Below are 12,299 nucleotides of genomic sequence, written 5' to 3' on the forward strand. Positions count from 1 at the left end.
GATCCATGTCTGTCATATCGGCCCAAGAACCGATATCCCTGATGGACTTGGTGTTCAGATCGGGATCACAGAACAGATACGCAGTCCCATCCTTGGGCATGACATTCAATGATTGCATTCTTCCTGACCCCACATCAATCACAAACCTGCCATTGATCCCTCGTTCAAGGATCCACTGATACATGTAGCGCCGAACCATGAATGAGTAACTCGAGACCCGATCAACAAGCGTATAATCAATGGCATCAGAAGAACGGAGTAGCTGTTTGATGGTGTGAAAAACAGATGTCGCATTCGGCTTGACTTTGTCTGTACGGAGCGCAGCTCTCGTGACCTCCAAGTCATCATTACCGTCGAGCCTGACATTACACTCATAGATGCCTCCTTTCTTCATAATGAAGGGTGACTTGCAAACAAACATATGGGTTCCGTTGGCCCGAACCACATATAACCCTCTGTCTTTGAAGAGCAGATCTATCGTCGGATCCTTAATGCGATAAGTAATAGACGTCGCCTTCTCAATAATGATCACCCCGTCGGAGAACAGACCATCTGTCTCGCGTGCATCCTCTGCCTCCTCAAAAGTCCCATACTCGTTTCTGACGATCATACAAGGAGGGAGCAGGATCCTCTGAAGAATATCTACGTAGCTATCGTGACGTCTGATGACAGGTTCCACAATTCCATCAACTGCAATTACGTCAATCAAAACGAGATCCCCACCTATGAGCTGCTCTGCTCTAAATGCGGTGGTGAGTCCCTTAAATGGGGAGATCTCCTTCTTCATGATGTAATTAACAACGGTGAGCTTAGGATCATTACGACAGACGTACCAGGCAGACCCCGCGTCAAAGACCCAATCGTGCTCCCCATCAACCTTGACACGATAAGAATTGTCAGACCCAGGGATCATCTTGACGTCCTTGACAGGCCTCGCCGTCAATCTCAATTGAGCATGCACATCTCTCGGAAGAACGTAAGCATAACTTTCTTCGTGACAGAAGTCAGAGTGAATGATATTAAGAATCCATCGCCAGTCACCGGGAAGCATGCTCTCTGTTGAATCATACTCAAACTCACAAGAATAAACCTCGTCAGGCCTGTAATAGCGAGCCCTACAAATCCATCTTCCAATATGCAGACGTCTCTCCGTCACGAGAACTCTGTAACTCTGGCTATCGAAACCTTTGCCGTTGTCGGCAATAAGACCACTGGCAAGAAACTCCTTGGAAAAACTACATCTCATTCCGGGAGCGAGATCATATGAATTCACGGTGAACTTGATTGTGCATTCCGTATGATCTTTGTAACGACGAGTTCTAACATGGCATAGGTTGATTCGTCCATCATCGCTCATCATGATAGGATAACCAGTCTCAGTGAACGAGATCTCATCATAGTTTTCGATCAGTCTATAACAAGTTCGAGATAGCTGTGGAGAAAGAGTTATCTCCATCTCATCCTGATAAGAGTAGTCACTAACAGATCTAACATCGGTCATTGACTGGCCCTCCTCTGGAGAAAAGTCTTTCGCCAGTTCGAAAAGATCAGCCATGATAAAGGACTCGCTACAAATACGATGAATAACGTCAGATGACGGACACCTGCACTTCACCAAGACTGCACCTTCATCTGCAGCGCGACGGACATCCCTGACACCTACTTTCGATAAACCACAGAGACCACAGATCTCGTCCATCTTATACCTTAGTGGGGGCATTAACTTCTTAAAGAACACAGCTCGTCATTCCATATCCTCACAAACTATCCAGGAAGCCATGCTAAACTACGATCTGATAATAAGAAATTAATAAAGTACCTGAGCAGATGACACACATCAGCGACCCCGGGGACTATAGAGACGGAGCTCCTAACTACTCACATTGTGAGCTAACCGGGTTATCGAGGTGTCTGGTGTCTGGGGACAAGAATAAGTTTGCTGCCGAGCACGAGAATGTAACTCGGAACCAGCAACCAGACGTATCATGTCATGAACAGACCTTGACTCACGTGAATTTCGGTCCCGAGAATCATACGGTCGCATATCGATGAGCGAGTTATCATGCATCATACCGAAGATGCCTGGTCGCCTGACGTAATAATCGATGTCATCAAACATGGCTCCCCAGAGCCCAATTGCGTCAGGACTCTCCGACATCTCCGTCTTAGTGATATCTGTGAAGACATGCAAAGGACCATACAAGTACCTCTTGGCAAGACGCCCGATATCATCTGTCAGTTAAGTAATCTACGCATGGCGAAAGAACCAGGCTCTACCTTCCTCCTTCAGAATGTCCAGAGTGTTGCGCATGCCAGATATGCCACTTGAACTGGTGTAGGCAAAGCAGTACGATCTATCGTTTATTTCAATTGGCAGGGACGATACTGGCTTATAAATGCGAGGAACGCAACAAGTATCAATCCTGTCCATCGAGAATCGGCACTCCGGCTCCTTCTTCAAGCGATAACCTTCGTCTCTGACATGGTACTCGTCCCAGTAATCCTGATACATCCGCCGCATTGCCAAATCATCATTGAACTCATCAGGTAGTCTGGACTCGAGCAACCAATCTCCTGTCCGTAGGACTTTCTTGTAAGCGGTCTTAGCGTCATCCAGCACCGGTGACAAGTCCTTCACTTCATCTGCACCCAAGGCAAAGTACTGTTCAGGCTCCGTAATCTCTTCAAGGTCTGACATCTTGTAATTGAATAACTTTTTAAACGAGGTCTTCCAAATCATATGATCGCCGGTCACAGATTTCAATGATGCGTTCGACCCGAGGAAGATTGCATACATCAAGAATTCTTGACAAGGAAGAGCCGATACTTCCTACAATCCACGTGATATCAATTGGCTCGGGTAGATTTCCATCAAACTTGGATTTATCAAGGTAGATGGTTTCGCCTGATAACGCCCGATAAGAATACATGATAATACCTTCAACCCTGACTTCCCGCATGCATAGTAACAGGCTAATTTCATCGCGCCTCAATGATCTGATAACATTGTACACGATGTTAGTTGCTCTCTGAAACATGTCATCATTATCAGAAGACTTGCATATCTCTTCACATACGGTCCGGAGAGTATCTCTTGCGATATCAGGGCGGTCACGACGCTTAGAAGCCATGCCTTTCATAATAGCGCTTGCATCTGACTTGTCAGCCATCTTCCCATAATAAATCTTCGGTTTCACGAGTATGAGGTCAGAGTATGTTTTATCATGCTCAAGTCTCACGGCCTCAAAGGGGGTTTGCTTCGCCCAATCGTGATAAATGTCAATGAGTGTCATGGGATTCGCCTGAGAGCCTGAGGACCTCTTAATGAAGACTGAATCTGTATCTCCGTATAGGACTTCAAGTCCGTTTTCCCTGGCTAGCTCAACAAGACTAGAGAGTAAGAATCGACCAATAGCCGTCACGGCAACTGCTGCTAGCTTACAAGACAACCCGGATGTCGATGCTCCAAAAACTCCGTAGATGCTGTTCGTTCCGATCTTCAGAGTCCAGCCCTCAGGACTATTCTTATCAGGCAAGGACCTTCTCTTAGTAATCAACTCACTGCACATCATCCTCGTGATACCATCCTTCTTTCTGTCGATCATGAAGATGACGTCAGATGAGCGCATGTATATGTAGCTATCATCCCATGCCATATTAACATCACCATCGTCGTTTGGTCTCGAGAGGTTGAATGCGTTGACAATTGCATGCCTTAGGTCCTCATCGATAACCCGCAATAATGTTTCCGTTGAGATGTTGGCACCTATCATGATACTTGGGTACATGGAAGCAAAGTCCAAGACCGTCACGTCTCGATGAAATCCGGCAATTGGTTCCAAGACAAGGGCTCCCTTGTATCTGATTTCCTCCCATCCTTCCGAAGACCAATCGATGATCATGCGTTTTGACAGCGCGAATGAGGACGCCATTGAACAGACAGCCGTACCACTGATGAACCGAGTTATGTCGCAAATGGGTGATTTGAAGATAGAACACATTGTGCATATCTCTTCGATACAGCGCGTCCGAAGAGCAACCATAACATGTAAGTAGGCATCGTGAATATTATAGATGATCATCGTTGTCATATCTATTTCGCTATCATCTTCTGCGACATTCATGGTAGGGTGTTCCTTCTTGCCTTCTTCACCAATCGCGTTTGCAAGGGCATCAAGACTAAAGGTGGCGTAGTCGACATTGTGAAGCTTACTAAGAAATCAATTGGTATCTATGACAGTCGTTCCTGGTATCACCAAATCATATCCTTTCTCAGACTTACCAAGATTCAGCTCCACAAAGTACGATGCAAAACGATGCGAGCAATGAGCGGCGAGCCTAGAAACGTCATACTTGAAACCGTTGTGGATGCAAACGAAATGGGGGACATTGAGGATCAACCAGTTCATTGCCCAGTCTGCCATTTCATTGGAATTATCAAACTTAATGATAGTGTATCTTGAATCTGGGGCACATGCTTCCATATCACACGTCCCCGGGACGAATCCACAGAGATACTCATTACGCCATGTTACGATCGCAATGCTAATAAGTGGATCATGTGGAAGTGGGAAATGCCCGTCTCTGTTCCTGGTACTTTGTTCAATATCGAGACCAACGACCCTTGGTTCATTGAGAGGTGGCAAAGGTTTGCTGATCCCAAGACCAGGTGTGCAAACGGGTGTGATCCCAAAGATAGCAGCGACGCGAGTCTTGGCGACGTTGGAAGACATCGATGGAAGAATGGACACGGAAGAACCTGGGTGTGAAGCAGTCTGTTTGATGAGAGCTTCGTAATTCTCGAGCTCAGGGATAGTGAAGTTCACCACGGTCCAAGTCCTCTCCTTGCCTTTTGCAAGTCTGACGTGCAGTTTCACCACATCAAGATCATCATAGCCGTGTTTTCTGATCCCGTGGTCATTAATCCCTGTCCACACCGGAACCCAACCTTCTGCGAGCAATCTTCTGTAGAGATCCATTATTGAGTTTGAGAACAAGTTATTGCTTCACTATTAGCGATTCTGACGGCTAATCATGAGTAAGACTACGTTCGTGTGTGCGATACCGGATGATGATATCATTGATTGTAATGGTGCATTAATCATGAGAGACGGGTTTCCATATAGTGGTGCGCTTGTAGACCTTCTGACTGGTGAGGACAACATCATTATCAACAGAATCCTCAAAACAAGGAGAGCTACGCGTCACCGAGGTGCATCATTTATTTACGTGCCTAACTCAGGTTGTTTGTGTCATGCACGTTCTGCTGCGTCCACAAAGTATATTTCCGGAGTTCTCGAGCACAAAAATGTCTCAGTCAGTTATCATGGATCCTCTCTCCCTTATCTTGATATGATCGACAGGTATGCCCAGCACGTATCTGACGTTCCTAAGAGCATCTGCATTGGCACGTACCGACTGAACTTTCGTATATTGGAATACTAGACTATCTTTTCAACCGTCCATGGTGTCTTACCGTTACAACCATCGGAATCCGGTGACTTCATTGATCCAATCGAGTTCATCACATCTGGATTTTGTTTCATGCCATTATACCTACAGATAATTCCAGCATCACTTCCTAATGACACCATGTCAGTTGCAGAGAGGATTCTGTCAGTGACAATTGATAGGACGTCGTTGGATGTTATCATGTGGTGTATCGGAAACTCATTGCAGGATCCCGTCATGACTCCGAGACTACTCTTCTTGTACGGAGAAGGTGGAGAAGGTAAAAGCGTTGCCCTGAGTACAATTACTAGCAACCTGCCAGGACTCGTGGGAACCCTGACTCAGGACTACATCGGCCACCGCATAACCAAAATAAAGGAAACGGATATGGGAAGAATGATGTCAAGTCGCTTTGTTTGCTATGGAGATGTATGCTTAAATGAGAGAAAGTAGATCAACGAATCTTTCATGAAAACAATGTCAGGCAATGACTCGGTCTCGACCACTACTATGACAGGGAAACTGCAATGTGCTGGCCTGTTCGCAATGAATACTCTTTGGGATCCGTACAGATCCATCACGAAAGCGTGGTTTGCGAGACGCGTAGTTTGCGTCACTATCAAGGCTGCTCCAAAAGGACTCAAGAAACCAACCGAATCATTCACCGATGACGAAATTCTCTGCTTCGTTCACCGGTGCCTACTAATCTACAATCGTAATTCTTGTATTCCCATGACCTCAAAAATGGCTCTCCGCAGCTTATTTGGCGATCGAACTGGCAGTTACTGTCGAGGCATTGTCTTTGATGACAATGCATCCTATATGATGAGTCTTATTGCCACCTACTCCATCTCCAATATCTCGGGGCTCGGTATGCATGAGCTCTTGTGTGATGACATGTGAATTAGAAAGACGCTCAGGTGCCGCGGTGGCTGTGTGATGACATGTGAATTAGAAAGACGCTCAGGTGCCGCGGTGGCTGGTATCATGTCTGCTGATTTAGCTGTACTGGTTTCACAGTAATCTGATTGTCTTGTTGTCAAGTCTCCACGATTGCCTTGTTATCAGGTTTCCATGATTGTAGACGAAGGCACTTACTTACAGGCTTTTAGACACCGATGACCGGCGTTAAACAGGTTTCTGACGTTGGTTCCCGTACCGTTGTTGGTAGTTCCCTTCCCCAGTGTGCGACATTGCCAGTATTGTGTCTGAGGTGCTTCTGACTACTTCTGACTACTTCTACTGCTAGCACTGTGTCTGAGATACTTCTGGGTGTTTCTACGAAGAAGAAGTTAATAATCACAGCTCTATCCAGCTTAACCCCGACCCCACACTGAACACCTACCCCGCCACACTGTCTACGGACCCCCCGACCCACACGATCACCAACTGCGCCACGCCAGAACATAGATCGTTTTTGTTACCCACACGATACCAACTGTCCACGCAGAACAAGATCGGGGAAAGATCACAATAGGTCATGATACGAGTGTCGATAGGCTGGAGTGTTGTCTGTGCTGCTACATCGCTCAAATGGACAAGCAATAAGTAATTAAGAAAGCAATACTTAATTCTCATGACATGATACGTCTGGTTGCTGGTTCCGAGTTACATTCTCGTGCTCGGCAGCAAACTTATTCTTGTCCCCAGACACCACACACCTCGATAACCCGGTTGGCTCACAATGTGAGTAGTTAGGAGCTCCGTCTCTATAGTCCCCGGGGTCGCTGATGTGTGTCATCTGCTCAGGTACTTTATTAATTTCTTATTATCAGATCGTAGTTTAGCATGGCTTCCTGGATAGTTTGTGAAGATATTGAATGATGGACTGAGGACTTTTGTGGGGTTTGTATGCGCATCCTTACGTAATAAGAAATTATTTATCCTACTACTTTGCGGGATGAAGTTAATATCTGATAAGGTCCATGCTGAATCATATGATGTTCGTAGGTTCGTGAGAAACAAGTCTCGTGTGGACGCATGCCCAAAGGTTGTAAGTATTGGGCTGAAGTCTCTTGTGGTTGAGAATATGAGGTATGTCATGTGGAACTCCACATCATCAGGCACGTACTCATCGAAATTCTGTCCTTATCATAAGAATTGTCTGGGACATTATCAGAGCGTCGATGGCATTGCCTTAGGATTACCGCCATTTTGTGCGCGCGTTGATGACCCCAAGGAGATGAGTGACATCGATAAACTTAATATCCAGCTTATGCAAGGAAGTATATCGGCATTGCAATTTGGTGTATCCTTGAGAAATATGGTTTCTGGCAAACGTGGTCTGGTTAAGTACAAGGCCATGGGCTTTGTTCCATCAACTTCAATGAGAGGTGTTGCATCGTGTCATTGGGACTCTGATTACAACAGAGTTTATGTTCCGCGACTGATGCTAAGCAGGATCCAAGTTCCGACGCGCATTGAGAAGGACGGTCTGACAAGTCCTTATTTCACATCTAGATCGGCGAAAGACGGCGACTATGCACTGATGTCGCGCAATCCTGTTCTTTCGCATGAGTCTATCAGGTGCGTCCGGATCTATGGTTGGTCAGGAAAGTCTTTCAGGGTTCATCCTGAGAACTGTGTCCCCCTTAACCTGGATTACGACGGAGATGAAGTTAATCTTGCTATCATAGATGGCAAGTCATGTATAGATGAGGCTGTGTTAAGTATCGAGGCCAACCAGCTCTCAAAGTTTTCTGATGATGCTATTGCGAAAGTCCTTGGTGGCTTTGGGAAATATAATCAGATTGATATGTTCGAGACATGTGATTTCATGACCCTCTCGACCATGAGCATTACGCAGGTCGGTAAGAGGAGGCCAAACACCAGATTGCACAAGTTGTCTCGCTGCAAGGATGAGCTCTGGGACATTGTGGAAGATATACGTAGTGATCCTCATGGTCGTATGTCGACTTTCGTATCGAAGTCTATCAAGGGAATCCACGACATGACCGACAGTCATCTTCGTGTCTCCGAAGGTTTTATCATTGGAAGGCAATTAAAACATATTTTGATGCAGACCTCATCTAGTGACGGTGTTCTCAAGACAGGCTGGTGTGAGGACTATCTACAGGGAGAGACCGCAATCTCTGTCCCTGAGTCGATCCCAAGAGAACCCGGCTTTCCGGGAGTTAAGCTGTCCTCAATGATATCTGCAAGTATTCAACAAGCTTTAATGGACAAAGCCAAACACAGCGTTGCTAGTGACCGCAAGAATATGATTCTGTCTCTTCTCACACAGGATGGTGAGTTCTGTATTAGCCAGACCCCTGATGGCGAAATGAAGCTTAGGGCCAGTGGAAGTCCATCTAACGATGACGATGATCTCGTGCTTGTTGTAAGCCGAGATTCGCTTGCTCGTATTAGATCTGTTGCGAACAGGTTTCGTAAATGCTTCGCTGCCGTCAGGATCGGTTGTGAGACGAACGCTATCAGGGCTACTGATTTACAGATTGCCGAGTTTGCTCATGCTGTCTTTGTTTCCACCTATCATAATGCTGATAAGAGTATGACTGGCCCAAACGATGTTAAGTTTCTCTCTGCGACCCAGTCCAAGTCTGTTCTGACAGCTGCTTGTAATGACATCTATGAGTTGGACTCGAGAAGGCAGTTCAGCAGATATCTTGAGAGCATGTCCGAATGCGACGTGTCTCAACCTATCCTTGCCATTATGACGGGAAACTATGCGAAACAACTCCATACATCCATGATAAACTTCTAGTTGCTGTTCTTGCTTTTAAAAACTTCTGGTTGTGGAAACCTAGTCAAGAGGAATGAGGGAAGAGATGAACGTGATCGACATCTCTTTGTCCTGCATGACTGCATCGATTATCCTTCGCAGCTTCTCGAATGCTAGCCGAACACCATCAGGTTTGCCCAGAAATTTAATGGCCCCGTCGACGCCTATACGGGCGCAAGAATTGTTCTTTCTTCTGTCAGCATAAACGCTCAGAGCAAGCATGTTATCATTTAGGACACCAGTTTCACTTGAGCTACATCTACGCATTACTTCTAACGAATCACAACCAGTCGTACAGCGGTATGTTTCGTGATGACTCTTGACGCGTAAGATAAGACGAGACGATCCTATGTGCATTTGGATAGGTTCGTTGATGCAATCCGAGTAAGTGACATGCTCGGGATCTGATTTGATTAGGCCGACTGTTGATAGAGCTAGTCTTCCTGTTGCTTGTCTTGGTCCATATCTCGATGAGATCGTGAATCCATCAGTCCGATTAGATGAGGCATCTTCAACGTATACACGCTCTGAAGCCCGGTTGATAACTTCAGTTGGAATCCCAGCGACATCGTTGACGCTTGTAAGTACGGTTGGATGGATGAATGAACAAGAAATAGACGCGTGTTGCGATAGTTTCCAGATTCCAATGAGTATGGTTGGTCGAAGGGAACTAATAGGCATGTCGTTCCTAATATCAAGACCGGCTCTTATGCAGAAATTGATGTCTTGTTGCATCTCTGACAAGGGAAGGCAGTTCCCCCAGCTAGCGATCCGATAAGCTGAGCACAATCCCATTAGGCAGGGTGAATCTGATATCGCGTCTTCTTCAGGTATCACGGTACTGCACCATCTTCGTAGAGTTGTTAGTGACTTGGCTCTGTTCTCCTCGAGTCTTGTTCTCACGCTGTCTGAGTTATAGTGCTCTGTCACCGGACCCCTGGGTGCGTTCCATGAGCTACTCTTATGAGCGGTTACACTTATGTGCGATGAGGACAGTGCAGATTCCGGAATGTTCCAAGACATTTTGAGTGAGTCCATTAATACATTACTCCATGACCACTCACCATGACTAATGACGGCAACACTAGCACAACAATAATTTCATCGAGGCTGTATGGCATTCTCCAACAGAAATGCAATCATGGTGGAACCCGTCAAGCTATCAATACATCATCGGTGGCGCTGTCTCTTGGTAAAGCTGCATTTCTTCACGACATTAAGTCATCGTGTTCGGTGACAGCCATTACTGCCAAATCCATGCCAGACAACCGAGATGTTTGTTTGTATTATCTTTATTGGAGGTCCATTCTTCAAGTGTTTTCTGAGTTGCCTGCTGATGGGAAGGGGATATCAGTCTGTACATATGCCATGCAGGATTATGTGCACTTGAATGATCTTATGACTCAGATCGTTAAACTTATTGGGAGATCGAACATCAGACTTATGACGAATAATTTCTCGTCACGTGAGAATTTGGATTCAACCATTTCTTCCATGACAGAGTCTTTCAATAGCACGGACGATCATCTCATCGTTTTAATCGGACGCAGAATCCTTCGCGACGAACTGGAAATAGGATGGCATGGAGATTTGATTGGCAGGATAGATGATACTTACTCCAATAGGTGCCACTTCCTCTTTCCTATAAGTTCTATGGAGCTAGCTTGCCATGATGATCTAATGAGGATGTTACCGAGAAGCAGGTTTCTGCTAGGCATATTTACAGGTAAGCGAACCAAGATGCTCGGGTGCATCATGTCTCCTACCGATGTTGATGACGTCGTTGATCGTCTGGACATAGCTGGGCTGTTAAATTCGTATGATGCCAGAATAAGGACTATGCGCTGCCAAAATGATAAGTGCCGTGATTGCAACCTAGCAATGATTTATTGTGCTAAGGACGCTATGACTGAGCGAGAGATTCTTCAATCTTTACCGGGTGCTCTCTAAATAGTTAAAACTTCACAGCTATCATGGACCTTATCAAGCTCGTCTCTGCTTTCTGCACCTTGACCTATGTTCAAGGGTCGATTGACGCATCTCGTGCTCATCTACTTAGCTCAGGGCATACAGTTGTTATTCGACTTCCACTTCTAGAGAAGTTTAAGAAGCATGCCAATCTAGTTACGATCGCCCAAGAAGTCGAAAGATCCTGGGTTTTGTATCCTGCTCCACCTAATGGCATGAAGGGAGTTGACATTGTTGTCCTGATGCTAGTGTCGTACTCTTATTCTGTCAATCCTTTCACCTTCCCATGGAATGGTGCAACCCATGCCACTTTTCAGCGATTATGGAGACTTATTGAGAGGATTTCTTTTGATACGGATGACACACTTATTAAATCAGCTACAGGTAGTCGTTGCGTAGTTGGTTATTCTACATCACATGAGCTCACCAGCAGTGCCATTAAGGAGTACTCGAGAACACTTGGTGCGAAAGCGACGCACATGATCACCGATCTCAGGAAGGAAATGAAGTCAGCCCCGGTTAGGATGGGCCAAGCGATGTACGTGACAAGTGAAATAGATGTTGCTTGCTACCTTGCTTTATCTGGTATTAGAAAGCCATGACTTTCTTTTAACAAAACCGTTTAAAAGTTCACATATCGTTCCCAATGGAAGCACCGTATGCTGGATACAAGAGTGCGTCTCCTACTACAAGCGCGTCGGACTACCAAGACGAAGATATATCCGCTCCAGCGGTCAGAAGACGCCGGTCCCCGTCAGTGACATCATCTTCTAGTAATGCTCCGATTAGTTCTTCTCGTAGCACTGCTCCTGTTCATGAGACCAGAGTTGGACCGGCGATGATCGAACTTAGCAACATATCATCGATGCTGAGAACAGTGCTCAATAATCAGGCGGACATCATGCATCGTCTCAGCCGGCTCGAAACAGTTGTCAGTTCTATCGAAGCAGGGGTTTATGATGATCGAAGAAGGGAAACACCTCGGGTTGGTGAGTCTGTGTCAGCTACGCCTAGTTATGTAAGACACTCTTTCCAGACGGTCGGAAGTGATTACACCGATGATGATGGAAAAGGTGACGACATGTCTGCTCTTGCGATGAGGTCTCAGACAATGATTCAACGCCCGCCAAGCAGCAAC

At 45.9% G+C, this 12,299-nt stretch overlaps 8 protein-coding genes across 8 annotated transcripts; 5 read left to right on the plus strand and 3 right to left on the minus strand.

Annotated features, from left to right (window-relative positions):
• Window positions 1–1,744: 1,744 nt before the first annotated feature.
• Window positions 1,745–2,698, minus strand: CCR75_003556 (uncharacterized protein; the record flags this gene model as incomplete). The annotated part of the gene is made up of 3 exons (XM_067961650.1): window positions 1,745–1,786; window positions 1,883–2,175; window positions 2,278–2,698. The coding sequence occupies 3 exons, from the start codon at window positions 2,696–2,698 to the stop codon at window positions 1,745–1,747; spliced, it is 756 nt and encodes a 251-aa protein (XP_067821325.1).
• A 19-nt stretch (window positions 2,699–2,717) lies between these two features.
• On the minus strand, window positions 2,718–4,979 carry CCR75_003555 (uncharacterized protein; the record flags this gene model as incomplete). Its single annotated transcript, XM_067961649.1, has 2 exons — window positions 2,718–4,212; window positions 4,354–4,979. The coding sequence occupies 2 exons, from the start codon at window positions 4,977–4,979 to the stop codon at window positions 2,718–2,720; spliced, it is 2,121 nt and encodes a 706-aa protein (XP_067821321.1).
• Window positions 4,980–5,592: 613 nt separating this feature from the next.
• CCR75_003554 (uncharacterized protein) lies at window positions 5,593–5,904 on the plus strand (the record flags this gene model as incomplete). The annotated part of the gene is made up of 1 exon (XM_067961648.1): window positions 5,593–5,904. The coding sequence occupies one exon, from the start codon at window positions 5,593–5,595 to the stop codon at window positions 5,902–5,904; it is 312 nt and encodes a 103-aa protein (XP_067821320.1).
• A 24-nt stretch (window positions 5,905–5,928) lies between these two features.
• Window positions 5,929–6,354, plus strand: CCR75_003553 (uncharacterized protein; the record flags this gene model as incomplete). Its single annotated transcript, XM_067961647.1, has 1 exon — window positions 5,929–6,354. One exon carries the CDS (start codon window positions 5,929–5,931, stop codon window positions 6,352–6,354), a length of 426 nt encoding a protein of 141 aa, XP_067821319.1.
• A 320-nt stretch (window positions 6,355–6,674) lies between these two features.
• CCR75_003552 (uncharacterized protein) lies at window positions 6,675–7,194 on the minus strand (the record flags this gene model as incomplete). The annotated part of the gene is made up of 2 exons (XM_067961646.1): window positions 6,797–7,194; window positions 6,675–6,729 (listed from the first exon to the last, which is right to left on the minus strand). Exons 1-2 carry the CDS (start codon window positions 7,027–7,029, stop codon window positions 6,675–6,677), a joined length of 288 nt encoding a protein of 95 aa, XP_067821324.1. The 5' UTR covers window positions 7,030–7,194.
• Window positions 7,195–7,492: 298 nt separating this feature from the next.
• CCR75_003551 (uncharacterized protein) lies at window positions 7,493–9,175 on the plus strand (the record flags this gene model as incomplete). The annotated part of the gene is made up of 2 exons (XM_067961645.1): window positions 7,493–7,977; window positions 8,017–9,175. The coding sequence occupies 2 exons, from the start codon at window positions 7,493–7,495 to the stop codon at window positions 9,173–9,175; spliced, it is 1,644 nt and encodes a 547-aa protein (XP_067821323.1).
• Window positions 9,176–10,258: 1,083 nt separating this feature from the next.
• Window positions 10,259–11,143, plus strand: CCR75_003550 (uncharacterized protein; the record flags this gene model as incomplete). Its single annotated transcript, XM_067961644.1, has 1 exon — window positions 10,259–11,143. The coding sequence occupies one exon, from the start codon at window positions 10,259–10,261 to the stop codon at window positions 11,141–11,143; it is 885 nt and encodes a 294-aa protein (XP_067821322.1).
• A 23-nt stretch (window positions 11,144–11,166) lies between these two features.
• On the plus strand, window positions 11,167–11,763 carry CCR75_003549 (uncharacterized protein; the record flags this gene model as incomplete). Its single annotated transcript, XM_067961643.1, has 1 exon — window positions 11,167–11,763. One exon carries the CDS (start codon window positions 11,167–11,169, stop codon window positions 11,761–11,763), a length of 597 nt encoding a protein of 198 aa, XP_067821129.1.
• Between the last annotated feature and the right edge of the window lie 536 nt (window positions 11,764–12,299).

Source organism: Bremia lactucae, linkage group LG8 (assembly GCF_004359215.1).
Source record: "Bremia lactucae strain SF5 linkage group LG8, whole genome shotgun sequence".
In the NCBI taxonomy this organism is placed as follows: domain Eukaryota; phylum Oomycota; class Peronosporomycetes; order Peronosporales; family Peronosporaceae; genus Bremia; species Bremia lactucae.